Genomic DNA, 15,164 nt, shown 5'->3' on the forward strand with positions numbered 1-15,164 from the left:
GATTAATCAAGTCTGATATCATCATCAGGCTCTCCGTGACAGTCCACCCCTTTGGGAAAGAGCGCAAACCATTCTGAGATGGTCTTTCTGATCAGTCAGCAGCTATGTCTGTCTGCCTGTAGCATAATAAACGCTTGTGCTAAACAAAGAAATCTGTGGAAACAACCAGTAGAGATTACATTACTGTCATAGCAACACCCTCACAGATGTGCTAGCTCACCAACCCCTTGGTGAGGTCTTTCTTTGGCTGCATCCTGAGCCGGCATTTAACAGCAGTAATGCTGATACTACATATTTACTTGCCTTGTTAGTTCCACCCATTCGTTCGGTCTCAGATTCAATCTCCTTTCGGATTTCATTATAATCGGTGTAGATTCTATTCTTTGTGTGAAGAAATTTCCCCCATTCTTCCAAGTTTAACGTACCTGGAAAACAGATGTATCTGAATTATGCATAAACATCATCTTTGCCATTTTTCCAGTTAACTTATCAACAGAGAAGAAAACAAAAATGATGGGATCAAAATGATACCTTCTTCTGCAGAACGATGTGTATTGTCATCTTTGGTAACATACACCAACTGGAGCACTAAAGGTCTACGGGTCACAATACCAGCTCCTCGAGGGAGAAAATCCCGACCAACCAAGCTTTCCAAAACTGAGCTTTTGCCTGAGCTCTACAATGAAAAAAAAAACTTGATAGATTAGAATAATTACCTCAATAACAGATTCATACATTGACCAAAAATCATAGTGAAATGAGCAATAAAATATAAGTGACTTTTGTCGATAATGCATCCTTAATGAGAGAGAGAGAGATAGTTTTGGCACGTTTTGATGTATTTAGTGTCCCTTATGCAAGATGGGAGTGTTGCGGTGAGCTGTATGATCCTTGATTTTCATAGACAGTGTGATTAAGAAAGAATCATCCGATTTCAAAATGATTCTACACTTAAAATTGACCATTTAAAAAAAAATTGTTCATAAAACGTAGACACATTTTCCTCATGAACACATATTACTTATCATTCTATTCTGTGTTTTTAATTTTTAAGGAAAGCACAATTTTGAAATCGGGTGAATCTCTCCAAATGACCCTGTCAAAGTAGGCCCTACTAACTTGATATCATCCACCACATGCATGAATGTACAAATTTTCCTTTTTTTGGATACCCTGTTTTGCTGCTATCTAAGATGAGCCTGAAACGTGAATGGGTATCCCTATTAAGATACATGTCACAAAACATTTTAGGAAAATAACTTCTAAGTAACATGGCATAGCTGGAATGAAAATTAGGGAAGATTTTCACGCCGACCCATATTTTATACTAAAACCACTCCCTAATAAATACAAAAGACATTTTTCTAAATAAAACAGGAATTTTCCACACATAAAAGTTTAAGCATAAGGAATAAAATCCCTACTCAAAAATTGAAGTTAAATAAAATAGGGATTTTACACACATGGAAGTTAAACCCTTGGGAATAAAATCTCTAAGCAAAAAACAATGAAATTGGATGCCAAAACTTCAATGGTGATCTAAAAAAAATATTGTGTTCAATCAGAAACGATGTGAACAAACATTCTCCGCGAATGCCCCCTTAAATCATCAGAAGATGAAGGGGAAAAAGCATCAACTTTTGAAGAACATTGATTTTTTGTGACACTTGTTTGTTTTTTTTTATTTCACATGGGTGATGATGATGTCAGTCTTTCCACCATGACCGATTGTTTATGTCTGTAACACAACTTGTACAAAAAGAAGTCGCCCTTTTCTGGAACGTTTGATGAAAGGCAATTCATCGGGGAATAAGTATCTTTAAAATTGATTAAATATGTATATTTTTTGCTTATCAGTACTCATGTTTTGTTATCGCACATACGTAACTTCAACAAAAGAGGAGGTTTTGACCACATGTGCATCACCCGGATAATCCTCAATTATTATCCAGGATTATTGGCTACTAAGCTATTTCCTTCCACGATAAGACATACAACTTTTCCTTTTACTATCAGAGGGTTTGTAAAACTTCCTTAAAAAAGGAATTTCACACTATTTCCCCATTTATGACGTGTGTCGTCATTTCGAAAGGGGAGAAAAAACAGAGGCAAAAAGTCTTTTGCCTCTGTTTTTTCTCCCCTTTTTTTGTCCCACTAGAAATTATTTAAAAACTGTTTTCAGAAGTGGGGATTTTTTTTAAATGAAGTAGGGAATTTTTAAGGCAAATTAAGGATTTTTTGTGATTTTCGTGAAAATTCGGGAGATTTAAGAACTTTTTGGGAGGTCGAGAAATGAAGCTAAAATTCAAGAGACTTGGCTAAAATTCAAGCAGCTATGACATGGGTAGAGTAAACATTCAAAAGTCATTTCCCACGTTTGTTTCTGCAAGGACATTGCACATTTGTGTTTCTGGCCCAGGCATCTTCAATTTATTGCACGAGAGCACCAAGGTGCTCTTTGAAGTACCCAGAGTGCTGGATGCTCATGCCCAATTGAGTGCCAGGAAGCACTTGATCAACGTCCCAATTAAAGACTTCGTACAAATTGCATTTTAAAAGATTAAAATCTTATTGATTTCAGGCATTTGTATGTCTAACTTGCCGTAAAGGCGATCTTCTTTGGATGATGGATAGTGGCAGTGCTCGTGACTAGAAAAAAGTTGAAGACCTCTGATGAAGCCGATATATTGATTATAATGAAAGTAGAATTTGATGAAATTACATTGTACGATGCATAATAATTAGCTCAGCTGAATAAAAGCATTCTTTATCGTTTTGACATTTTCAAATAAAAATGAATTTCTTATTTGGAAGTTTTTATTTTGGAGAATCTGTCGGGACCCCTCGTGGAGTCGCAACCCATGGTTTGCGACTTGCACCACTTGTCTACATAATAAAATCTGTCAGAAAGTGTTTTTTGGCAAGAAGCTAATATTCACAGTCATGAGTGCCATTGATATGTGGTGACATGGGCATCACACTGGACTCTCATCGTCAGGATCCAGGTTGGCGCCCTGTTGACACACAGAGGTGGTCAGCTGAATTTAAGCTAGTCCCCCCATTTGAAAAAGTTTCTTCGTAAAGAGCAGGCAGACCCACAACATGAAAAATTCAAGCATTACCCATTTTTGCTTTTAAGTGTAGAAGGCAGATGGCAGCACTACCAAGAATATGAAACAAACTCAATGCTAAGAACATTAGGGGCACACATTTCACTTGAAACACACTTTCCGGCCATGTAATAATTCATTACAAAAGCTGTAGAGGAATGCGTACGAGGTGCATGTACGGTTAAGTAGTAGTCTTGAGTGCCAGAACATACACAGAATAGCAGCAATGCACTTATTATTTGGCTATACATTCAAATCCCATTATAACAAACTCTGAGACTGGAGCAATCCCTTCGTTATAACAAAATTTATAAAGCAATTCTGGGTACTTGCATTGTTCCTCTGTAAACCTATCAGGAGGATTGGAAAAGTGTTTGTTTAAACAGTATTTGATTGTAGTTATTTACAGTCGATTCTTATTATAAGACAAATGTTACAACAGGTCCCAAATTTTTATTATTTCAGCACAATGTTTTTTGTTTTTTATCCAATGACAAGTGAATACAATTCAATCCATTACAATGACCAAACTCAACTCAGTTCCAGTTTTTTCCCAAAGATATGGACGAAATCTGTTGTTGAGTGTTCTTGACCTTGACCTTCGAAGCTTGGAGAAAATATAATGGTCATTATTTATTATGCAACGTAAGAAATTTATTGGAAAGCGAAATAATCCAGTCATTTAATCTCAAAAGAAATGAAGTGCCAAAGTGAATGGTCCGTTTTTCAGATCCATGATTCTGTGAAGGATCCTGAAAACAGATTCAAATTTTTGCTGAGCAGATCCTTGGTAGGTGATCAAAAAGTCACCTGAACCAGAGCTTGACAAATCACAAAACACTTTTAGGCACCAGCTAAATTTCTTAAAAGTTGAAAATGATTTCAGTCTCAAGAAAAATGGCCCTAAATAATGTTTTTTCGACTTTGCCGGGACTTTATATCTTTTTATGTTAAAAAATACACTGTCATGCAATCAGACAATTGTGTGTCATAAATGACTCCAATTTAGCAATCGTATTCAGAAAATTTCAGTTGCCAATAACCCCAAAGCAGAATGTGCCAAAATCTGCAACATACGTCGCAGAACAATTAGCGCTACTGCAGAACAATTTGGAAGAATTTTAAGAAAAAGTGCAAAAAAACATTATTACATGTATGGGGATTTTTACCGCAGAACATTTCCAGTCAGCTCAGGGCTCGTCGCAGAAAAGTGCTAAACATTCTGCTTTGGGGGGCCAACACCAATTTTGCAAACACCATGGTGACCTGTTGCTTGGGATTTGTCAAGCCCTACCAATCACATATAGAAAATATCAGATACCAATAATATTAATCACCATAGTGACTTGCCATCTGGGATTTGTCAAGACCTTTTGTATTAGGGTAAATAACCAATAAACTGTGTAACTCTTTTTTTTAACAAACTTTGGGCAACACCAAAAACAGTGATATATCCCCATAACAATTCTCCCTAGTGCATTTTCAAATGTTATAAAGTGCTACTATTGTTTCACTAGTAACCTTGCCAAATAGAGTCCAACTTTTTTAAAGTACATTCTATCACTTTTTAAAGTACTTTTCATGGACTTGATGCTTCTTTCCCATGTTGGAAGACACATCGTCACCGTACAAGCACAAAATTGTCATTCTTAGACTATGATTCAGCAATCAAATACAGATTTTATCGTTTCCATGGCAACCTGTTGACCGGTATCTGCCAAGCCCTGACCTAAACAGTGTGCATGCATGTGATTGATCTAGAGAAGCGATGCTCAACATTTTTTCACTCACTGAGTCATTTGAAATGAGGAAAATTTTTTTGTATATAATTTTGGTGGTGGAACCGTGTAAGCTTCTATTTTTAATTTATCCATCTCATTTACTGATTTATTTTATTTTCCTTAAGTTGCCGCAGAGGCCCAGGGACTCCCCAGCTGAGAATCGCCAATCTAGAGAATGAGATACCAGGTCAGTCAGCAACCAAAAGAGGAACCTATAGAATAAGGGACCATATCAGTCAGTGACCCAGATTGAGTGCTGTCTTAACACTTGGAGCCACCTGGGCATAATTGGGAGAAAGGGCTCATGATCAGGGCTGCAACTAGATACGGTCAGCTGTAGCAAACATGAATTTTGGCACCCTCCCCTCATAATGTTGAAAGAGAGGTTAAAGCCCCACTCACATGGGAAATAGAAAAAACAGGTTTGAGCCAAATTAACCCTCTGACTGCTCAATTTGTGGACCGAAATTGCTTCAAAAATTGTCTAATTTTTTTTCACTCAAAAAGGGATGTTTGAGCGGTAATACCATGTGCCTTCAAATGCCGCAATTTAGTGGACAACTAACAACAGCTGTTGGCCAAAACATAAATGAAACATCTAATACTGTACGTAATTTATTTCAGTGGTTAAACGGGGAAAAAACGGGATGTGCTCCTCAATAAAGGAAGAAAAACACATGCCCACGGAAATCGCGGGATGAGCAGATTTTGCTACATTTGAGTTGCCTGTGGAAATCGCGGGATGAGCAGCCAGAGAGTTAAAGGATTTTCACTAAAATCCATTTACAAGGACGCATTCTAACCAAATTCGACAGATGTCATCAGAGGTCACATGGGTCGAGCGGTTAAATTCACACAGAGCAAAAGGTTTAGGAAAAGTGACCCCAACAAAGAAGGGGACAATTCTTGCACCCCATGTCTTTCCCCTAAGAGGGGGGAAAAACATCGTCAAGCGAGCACCAACACTCCCAATCTTACTGCAATACTACACATGTAAACAGGGTTTAAAAGATCAAATACGCCCCCCCCCTTTGGTCCACAGTTGCGGTTGTGATAGTGAGAAATAGTTAAATTTTTCGAGAATATGTATTTGAATTTGTAGGCAGTTACTTCTACGCTGGTAAGCGGTGCTCCCAGAAAAATCCTTTTGCCTGAGGTACCTACATGTTGCAAAGACAGTCCTGGACCTAGAGAGTGTATCAGCATGGGAGTAACCTATATAGTATGCAAGGATGGGAGTAACCTATATAGTATGCAAGCATGGGAGTGACGAAAAGTGACCAAGAAAGTATGCACTCATGTGAGTGACTTAAGGACATAGGTGTATTTATAAGAGGGGGGGGGGGATCTAAGCGGGCATGCTATAGCACGGGGTGGCACAATTTAAATAATGATAAACATTTATGGTCAATATAATGAGTGATGGGGGGGGGGGGTTTCATCATATGTCCAACCTTTCATTAAATGATTATTACCTGTGTTCCCACGACTACGATTTGCGGTAGCTGGATGGCGTCCGTGCCGATTGTATTGAAAACATCTTGAAGCTTATTAATAACGGGGATGAGCGCTTCCATCGCGACTAAATTTCACTCACCATATATGTTAGTTGTTTTAATTTAAAAAAAAACAACAAAAATAGCAGTTGTTATTTGAAAATCATTGGCGATTAGATAAAGGGAAAGAGAGCAGGAATGCCTTTGCATCGGCTAGTACGTTCGTGTCAAGATCACTTTGGTGCCAAGAACCAACCGGTTACCTGAGTTGCGTTCGAGCTTCGACAAATCAAATTGAATTTAACAAACATCACAAAGATAAAAAGCCAACTTTTATTGGTATGTTTTGATTTGTTTGAAAGGGTTAGATTTTGCTGAGTAATTAAATTTCTCAACATATTCATTAAATTATTAAAAGCAAAACTTTTGTAAATTCTCAAAAATTTGATTGAATTAGTTCAATAGTTTTTTTACGACCATTTTATTTTGTCTGGGGAAAGAATGCGGCTATTTAAAAAAAGTATAAAAAAAATTTAATTACTTACGTATGTGTTGTCATCTGGTGACGATTTTATATAACTACAGTTTCTCTAGTTTGTTGATAGATGGTAGCACGTATTCCAATGTTGATCGGAAAATTTTAACGCTCCAATTTCAAACTGAAATTTTGCATCAGCGCATAGACGGAGATAGACTTGGAAGTCTGGGGAGGGGGACACGATGATGATGATGTCAATTCATATATGCATATATAAATTAGATCAGTCAACTTCACCTTTGATGCTGGGGGGGCTCATCTCCGCCCATGCCCCAGCGCTCCGATCAATAGATTCATAGGATTTTTCCTTTTGGAAATGTGGAAAACATTTAAATCTTTTTTTGTTTATGAACTTTTCTATTATTTACGAGTTTTTAGTTGACAGAAGAACCACCAACCGGCCTATGGACAGGAGCTTTTCGAGACAGAATATCTACCTGCGTGGAACCTATTTTTGCCACCCCTCTGCCTAAGCACCTCCAATTTAAACATTTTTTTGCTTTTTCACCTCGGATTTGGCGCCTTCCCAGAACAGCAAAATCTCTTGCCTTGGGGAGTCATATAACAACAAAAATTTTGAAATCCTCTGGTTTAAGCAACGACATTTACTCTAGTTTCCTTCTGTTATAGGCATAAATTTGTTGAGAAAATCATCAGCACGGAGCAGTTCAAATCAATTTTCTCTTCAAAAAATCTCTCCTCAATGACAACAGACCCACAGCGCATATGATTCAAATACACGATATGCCAGGAAGATTGATGACTAAACACACATCCCTTGCTGATACATTGGGGGTCTATATCAGGCGTGGCTGACACTTTTTCAAGCTGTGCCACAACCAAGATCACTTTCGATGCGCGTGTCACTCTACGTATTTTAGTATGCATACTATATGTCCCAGTTTTACAGAACACGAGCATTCTTTCCGTTCCTGTTCGACTGTCACCTTATTTTCGTAAAAATGTTCAGTTCGCCATTCTTTTGAGTTATAAACTGTTTTTATTTTTGAGTCATAAATTCGACGATCACAATGTAGATTGCGTATGTACGTACAGTATATCTGAAAGACCACTTTACATACACCATGCTGGGCATAGACACCGGAATCTGAAGACTCAGAATGCTGCCCCAGCCCCCCGAATAAGCATTGTAAGAGGGTTTAGCCCCCCCAAGAATCCATGGATATACAATGCATGCCCTCCCTCCTCCATGCGGGAGGAAGATCCTGAATCTCGAACACTTGGGACGTCCTGCAACTATGTCCAAAGAGGAAACACGAAGAAACGCATTGGATAGAAAGTCATCACATAGTTATTTCAAGTTTGCCAACTGTACTAAATATAGGCTTGACAGCCTACGAGGTCACCATTCATAAGAATAAGTTTGGTAGAATTTCTTCGATTAAAAATCGAATAGAATTTCTTTAATTTTTGAAAATCGTTTGCGTCCCACTAGTGGCATTACCAAGGGTGTATATCGAGCACAGAATTCAGAAGTGGGCTTTAATTTTCAGCCGGCAGTGAATGAGACAGTGCAACGTTGCATACAATAACTTCTACTTTTATTTAACACTAGCTGATACACGGCGACGTTGACGCCCCGTAAAAGAATTATATTTGTATAACTCAAGGACGTAGCGAGTGGGAGAGGGGACGACGACTTGGGGGGGGGGGTCTGGTCCCCCTCGAAATGTAAGAAAATGACCGAAAAAAGGGAAAAAATATGGCAATCTATTGTTCTATCACTTTGGTTCCCCCCCCCCCCCGAACGAAATTTCTGTGGCTATGCCCCTGGTATACCCCTCAATTAGCCAGTACTTACCAGCTCATCTGAAAGAACGTGATCCAATCATGTTAAAAGTGACAATAAGATTTAATTGGTTTTTATTAATCATTTCTTAAACAGAAAATTTTTTTACACAACACAGCAGAAAAGAATACACTGATAAATGCATCGCTTGTTTTTAAAAAAATATACACTGACCGCAATAACACTTCTACACCACCGAAAAAAAAAATACATTGATCAAAGCATCATTTGTACTCATAAATTAAGATTTGGTGTGGAACAAAAACATATTTGACTCTGTTATTTCTCAACAGATTTTTAAAGTTCAAATTGCAATAGAAAGCCCATTAAAATGCTCATCTTTTGTGAGGAAAAACTTTGGGAAAACATTGTTACATCTGATTGAAAACATGGAAAATTGATAAAAAAAAAAAAAAAAAGGGAGGGAGGAAGGGGATCGAGAAATTTCTGCAAGAAAAGTTTTTCCCATCTTTTCTGAATCACCCTGTATATAAGACGTTACTGAGTAATGGTCAGACCAGAGCACGACAACCCCTCCCCCCCCCCCCTGCACTCCATTCTGTCTCCATAGGTTACTGAATCGCAGGCACACCGCAATATATACATTATGCAAAAAATGGCATTGTTATAAAGCTATGCATTTTTATTGTGGGAGAAGGGGGGGGGGGTTGAAAATTAAGTTAAACCCCCCCTCCCCCCGACAAAAATCCCAATTGGTTATGCATGGCCAGATTATGAAATCGCACTAAAATTTTATAACTCTGTCTAAAATTGGAACACTTTATCAGACTACCTGGTATTGGAGCGGGCTTTTGAGTCAAAATTTTTGACAGGTAATTTTTATATTTAATTTTAAATATTGATTTTCTAGTAAACGTATTATAGTATATGGGGAGGTATATATATATACACGCCAAAAAAAAAAAAAAAAATTCAGGCCCTAGGCTGGAGGTCTATAAACTTCGTCTTCTTTTGGGGAGGGGGTGCAAGATGGGAGCTACTTCGTCCCCTTATTATATAATAAGTATACTCGCGGTTCAGGGTTACTTGAGCCTCTCCCCAGGACCGTCTTAAGAGTATCCTAGTCTTACAGGTGAATGATGATAATGATTTTTCTGACGCCTCCTACCTGGCTAGAAATGCCTGTCTATCGATTTGCATAGACTACTTTTTCTCAAAATTTTTGATCGGATCTTCTTTCACGAGGTTCTCTTTCTACTTGATGCCCAAATGGGCCAATGCATTAAGACGGAGGCAACCTCCGCACTCACTCTTCCCCTCTTTCGTACGTTACTATTGAGTCTACGATTTATAGGCTACTTTTATTGTATCACTAAACCATATAATGCACTAATGCACTTTTTTTTGGCCTTCAGTGATGAGTAAATTGATGCATGTCAGAAATTACTGTGTGAGAGAGTTTCCCTAGTATATTTATAATTTCGAAATTTTATTCGAGAAGTGCTGCCATCCAGCTTCTTTATTGAAAGTGAAAATGGCAGGTGCCCGAATTTTCGTGCTTATTTGAGTGTATCATGTTCAAGGTCTGCTTGATTTCTGTGGAGAGACCTTTTTTTTGAAACCAGGGCCAAAAATTATCTTTATCTTTATTTCAGAAATTTTCTTACGCTTTAAAATTTACTAAATTTAAATGAAGGTTCCCAACAAATCTTCTCGCAAAAACATCCTGGTCTGTAGGATCCAGTGCGAATCCAACTAAAACTGAAGCTTACGTATTACTTGTACTCATAGGCGTACGAAGAATTTCCTCGAGGGGACGGTTTCAAATTCTTTCTCTTCTGAAGGAGGGGACTACGTTTTTTCATGCAAAATAACACTATAATCTCGGCTTGAGGCCAACCCCCCCCACCCCAGGGCCGGATTAACCATTAAGCAAAATAAGCACGTGCTTAGGGCATTAGTACTAAAGGGGCACAACAAAAAGATATCAAATGGTTTTATTTTAATGTACAATTTTTTTTTAACATCGATCATCCGATAGAAGATCCTAAAACTTTCAGAACACTTGATTGTATAGTTCAAGATCATCATCACAAGGATGGCACAAAAGATGAGAAACAAATAATATTTGCAAACTAGACTTCCCATTATTGCTGAGTTTTTCGATTAGCTTTTCACAATTTTCATAAAGTACGCCCAGGGCTGTCTTAAGATTATCATACGCCCATATACAAAGATATTTTTCTGAGGGAGGCACTACTGCGTAGCTAAAAATTCCTACCTACCTATTTGCACATTTACTCTTGAAAATCGGAACCAGATCTAATTGTCACTTGACACCCAGGTGCCAGAAGTGCCCAGATGGGCCCATGCAGTAAATCAAGTTCTACAGAATAAGGACATGATTTTTGTCTGTCATTAGTGGATCAACTGTGTAGTTTGATCTATAGAAGTAAAATAAATGCTACCAGATGTAAATTACAAACTTGAGAATGTATCTAAAAGAAAAAATACCCAATATAACGGTGATTCCTCAGAAATAAGATACCTACTGGCAGGGCCGCAACTGGATACGTGGTTAGCCTTGGTTAACCACTCATTTAGGCACCCCCCTCGTAATGTTGAATGGTGAAATTTGCGCCCCCTTTTGTGATGCGCCGGGGGCACCAGATCCGCCTGCTCCCCCCCCCCCACTACTTGCGATCCTGCTTATTGGTAATATCATGGCCATTCGAAGATTCAATGGTTTCTCCTTGGAGCGTTGTTACAGCCTTTATCTCATCAACCATTCACCGTAGCTCTAATTTTAAAAATTTAAAAATTCTCAAGAATGTGACCAGAAATCACCCTGTACGAGTTTTGAGGATGAAAATACAGTATACACAAAATAAAAAATGTAAATTTTTATACGATCTCATCTCTCCTCCCCCGTCCTCTAACTTCCAATTAGACAGTTGTTGCTCTTCTTTCTCTTCTGGGTCCAACAAACAAATTACAAGTTTTTAACTGCATTATCCCCTGAGATATTTAAATTCAAAAATCGGAGACAGGCCCCCGCTTAGGAGAATTTCGCGGCCCAATGCAAAAAAAAAATTGTGATCCCTCTAAAAAAATTTTTATGTAGTTGCTCCCCGACTTACAAAATTTTCGAGTTGCAAACATAAATCTTGATGAGGAAATTTTTTTTTCAGAAGGAACGCATTTTGTTATACTCATTTTTTTTCATTATTTCAGGAACGCGTTGATATTCTGAATCGTAATCAAACACGATCCATTGAGAGGGAATGGCATTTAAATTAATTTTACAAAATTCATAAATTATTAATTATAATTAGCACGTGGTCGACCTGCTGACACGTCATCGTGGCTCAAACCATATTGAACAGACATAAATTCTTGTCATACTTTCAAAGCGCTTCATCATCTCTTCATAAAATATACGTTGCAATTCGATAACTTTGATCAGTTTTCGAATTTTGTATTGCTGTTTTTGTTTAATTAATGTAAATTAATAGAAGTAAAGGAATCAAGTACTGGAATTCCATGACCCCACAAGGGTGGGGCTGACAGGCAGGATCGTCTTAAGAGCATCATGGGCTCCTGAACCAAGGGATTTTTTGGAGGCCCCTACCTCAAAATTTCAACTACGTCTCGTTTCTCTGAGGCACCTCTTATCTTGAGGTCCTTCGGGCACGGCCCGGGGTGGGGGAGGCATGCGTTAAGACGGCACTGCCTAAAGTTCGCACCAGGCATCCTGCTTTTTCAGTTTTGAATCTGGTAACCCCACCTGAAGACCACATAATCCGTATTTTCACTTATTTGTTCGATCATCCGTACTGTCCGAATGTTTTTGTAGAAAGAAATAATTATTTTTTCTACAAAAAATCGATTATTGCAAATGTGCGAATTTTGTTACAAATACAAATACAACGCCACAGCAGGCAAAATGCCCAACGAGGTGGCTGAGAAAAAGATGCCCATAAAAATATGGATGTCATATATTTAAAAAAAAAAGAAGCAACCCAATTAAAAATGCAATTAACACAAATTATAAACAATATATACACATGATAAAATATTATACAACGCCCATAAAGAATACTTATGGTTGTCTTATTAAAACAGTGTAATTTTCTGGAGGTGGGTGGGTTTGAACCCATATACCCTGAACTCTTCCCGTCTCTAACTCCGTATCTTACCAATCCACCACTACAGCAGTTACGGAGCTGCGGTCCATGGCCCCCACAAGGGGTGGGCTGACAAGGCTCCAGCCCTGGGGCCCGGGACGATTTTCACCATTTTTTTTCTTTTCACGCTATAAATTCATCATAAAGTGGCCCGTGAAAGTGGTCGGGGGGGGCCGCAAAAGATCCCAGCCTAGGGGCCCTGCTCTAGGATGTGGGGGCCATGCTGCGGTCTCATAAAAAAAATGTATGCTAAAAAATAAGAAATATATATATTTTTTTTCACAGAATTAATGAAAGAAAATATAGAATTAATGTAAGAGATAATTTCAGCATTAATGAAAGAGATAATAATAAAATTAATGAAAGAGATAATAATAAAATTAATGAAAGATAATTCCAAAATTAATGAAAAAAATAATTCCAAAATTAATGAAAAAGATAATTCCAAAATTAATGAAAAAGATAATTCCAAAATTAATGAAAAAGATAATTCCAAAATTAATGAAAAAGATAATTCCAAAATTAATGAAAAAGATAATTCCAAAATTAATGAAAGGGACAATTTCAGAATTAATGAGATGTAATTTCAGAATTAATGAGATGTAATTTCAGAATTAATGAAAGAAATAATTTCAGAATCAATGAAAGAAATAATTTCAGCATTAATGAAAGAAACAAAACCAGAATTGATGAAAGCAATTACTCCAGAAGAATAATGAAAGAAATATTAATTAATAAAGGAAATAATTCTAATAATCTATGCACGGTTCCGTTCGGCATATATAAGCTCTAGCGAAGGAAAATCTCTATCTCCTCTGTAGCTTAGTGGTCAGAGCACTCGTCTGGCAATCGAGGGACCCGGGTTCGACTCCCGGTAGAGGCAGAGATGAGTTTTTTCCTTCCTTAAAAAATTAACATCTCAAATAATAAATATCTTCACAACATCCAGTCTTCTGTATATCTTGAATTCTAGAATTGATGAAAGTAATGATTCCAGTATTAATGAAAGAAATAATTTAATCTTTTTTCACCTCTTAGATGAGTTCTCTATCCTTTTTCTAAAATCTTTAAAACGCAATATTTAGAAACCGAACTGTACATTTCTATGGACAAACGTTGTTTTCACCGAGTCACGCGATTTCCTTGCATTGGATGTCTGCGCTGTCGCGGCGGCTGGATGCTCCCTCCAGTAATATAAGCTCGATGCAATCCTCAGAATCTCTGTCGTCTGCTTCTCTCCAGGTTACTTGTTTTGGACGTCTCCTTGTGTCCTGAAAAAATGACTGAACTGGCAGTTCGAACTTCCAGTTCTGTTTCTGAGCGTAGCTTGTAGGGAACCGAACAAACCGACTTCTTGTCTGTCGTCTGGTCATTAAGAGGGTGTTTGTTTTGGACGTCTCCTTGTGCTCAAATAAAATAACCGAACTTTTAGTTCAAATTTCCAGTTCAGTTTATGAGCTTTCTTTATAAGGAACTGAGCGGAATGAAGAATATAGTTTTTTTTACTTTAAACTTCATCATCACCACATGAGTCACTTTTAAATTTGAAATTAGATGGCAGCACATCACTGTAAAGTGGAGTGGAAAAATTCACTTTTTACGATCTTACCTGTCGTCTGCTTGTGTGGAGGTCCTTTGTTTTGGATGTCTCCTTGGGTCTTGAAAAAGTTACTGAACTAGAAATTTGACCTTTCAGGTCAGTTCATAAGGAGCAAAGCTGAATGAAGAATTTAGTTTTTTATACCTGAGCTTCGTCATCACCACATAAGGCACTTCTGATTTTGGACGTAGATAGCAGCACAAACAATATTTTTAAAATTGAATGTCTTAAAGTATTTCTTTTTAATTAAAATGAACAAACAGCAAATTACAATATAAAAATATATAATACGATATACAAATACAAAACATATGTTACACGACACAAAACACACACACTTTAGCCCCGTTCACATGTACAATAAAACCGGTAACGGGGATTTTCGCTACAAACCGTTCACATGACGTTTTAGTTTATGCCGGCAATCCCCCCCTCTTCTTTCCGGAAGTCGTCACTGGTTACGTAGTTGAACGGAAGTGATTGATTTAAGATGGTTGACGAAGGAGCTTATAGCAGTTTCCGCGGCGCGAAGGATTATGGGAGAGAAGGTCGGTGTCGACCTCCAATCCACCCCAAGAAAGATGGACTTTTTTTGATGAGCTTCTCTCCCACCTTTTTCTTACGAGGGGAAAACAGTTGTCATGCCGGTAATTACCACCAGAGCGACCCCCAATCTTGCAC

General features: G+C 37.8%; 1 protein-coding gene and 1 non-coding gene across 8 annotated transcripts in view; one reads left to right on the plus strand and one right to left on the minus strand.

Moving 5' to 3' along the window:
- The window catches only part of Drp1 (dynamin related protein 1), a 48,073-nt gene extending 41,471 nt beyond the window's left edge, over positions 1-6,602 (minus strand). For 4 of the 7 annotated variants that reach the window (XM_089237225.1, XM_089237223.1, XM_089237227.1 and 1 more), the window contains exons 1-3: positions 6,367-6,601; positions 532-676; positions 304-425 (exon numbers count right to left, since the gene is read on the minus strand). In XM_089237225.1, the coding sequence (XP_089093351.1) occupies positions 304-425; positions 532-676; positions 6,367-6,468 (369 nt within the window). In that variant the 5' untranslated portion in view covers positions 6,469-6,601. Of the gene's footprint in view, positions 1-303; positions 426-531; positions 677-6,366 lie in introns of all 7 variants that reach the window. The other 3 variants (XM_089237230.1, XM_089237228.1, XM_089237229.1) reach the window with 1 other exon arrangement.
- A 7,092-nt stretch (positions 6,603-13,694) lies between these two features.
- Positions 13,695-13,766, plus strand: TRNAA-GGC (transfer RNA alanine (anticodon GGC)). The gene has a single exon. It is a non-coding gene; the product is annotated as a tRNA-Ala (tRNA).
- Positions 13,767-15,164: the final 1,398 nt, after the last annotated feature.

Source organism: Pholcus phalangioides, unplaced genomic scaffold (assembly GCF_987345545.1).
Source record: "Pholcus phalangioides strain wild (caught in Gottingen) unplaced genomic scaffold, Ppha-v1.0 ptg000002l_1, whole genome shotgun sequence".
Classification (NCBI taxonomy): domain Eukaryota; kingdom Metazoa; phylum Arthropoda; class Arachnida; order Araneae; family Pholcidae; genus Pholcus; species Pholcus phalangioides.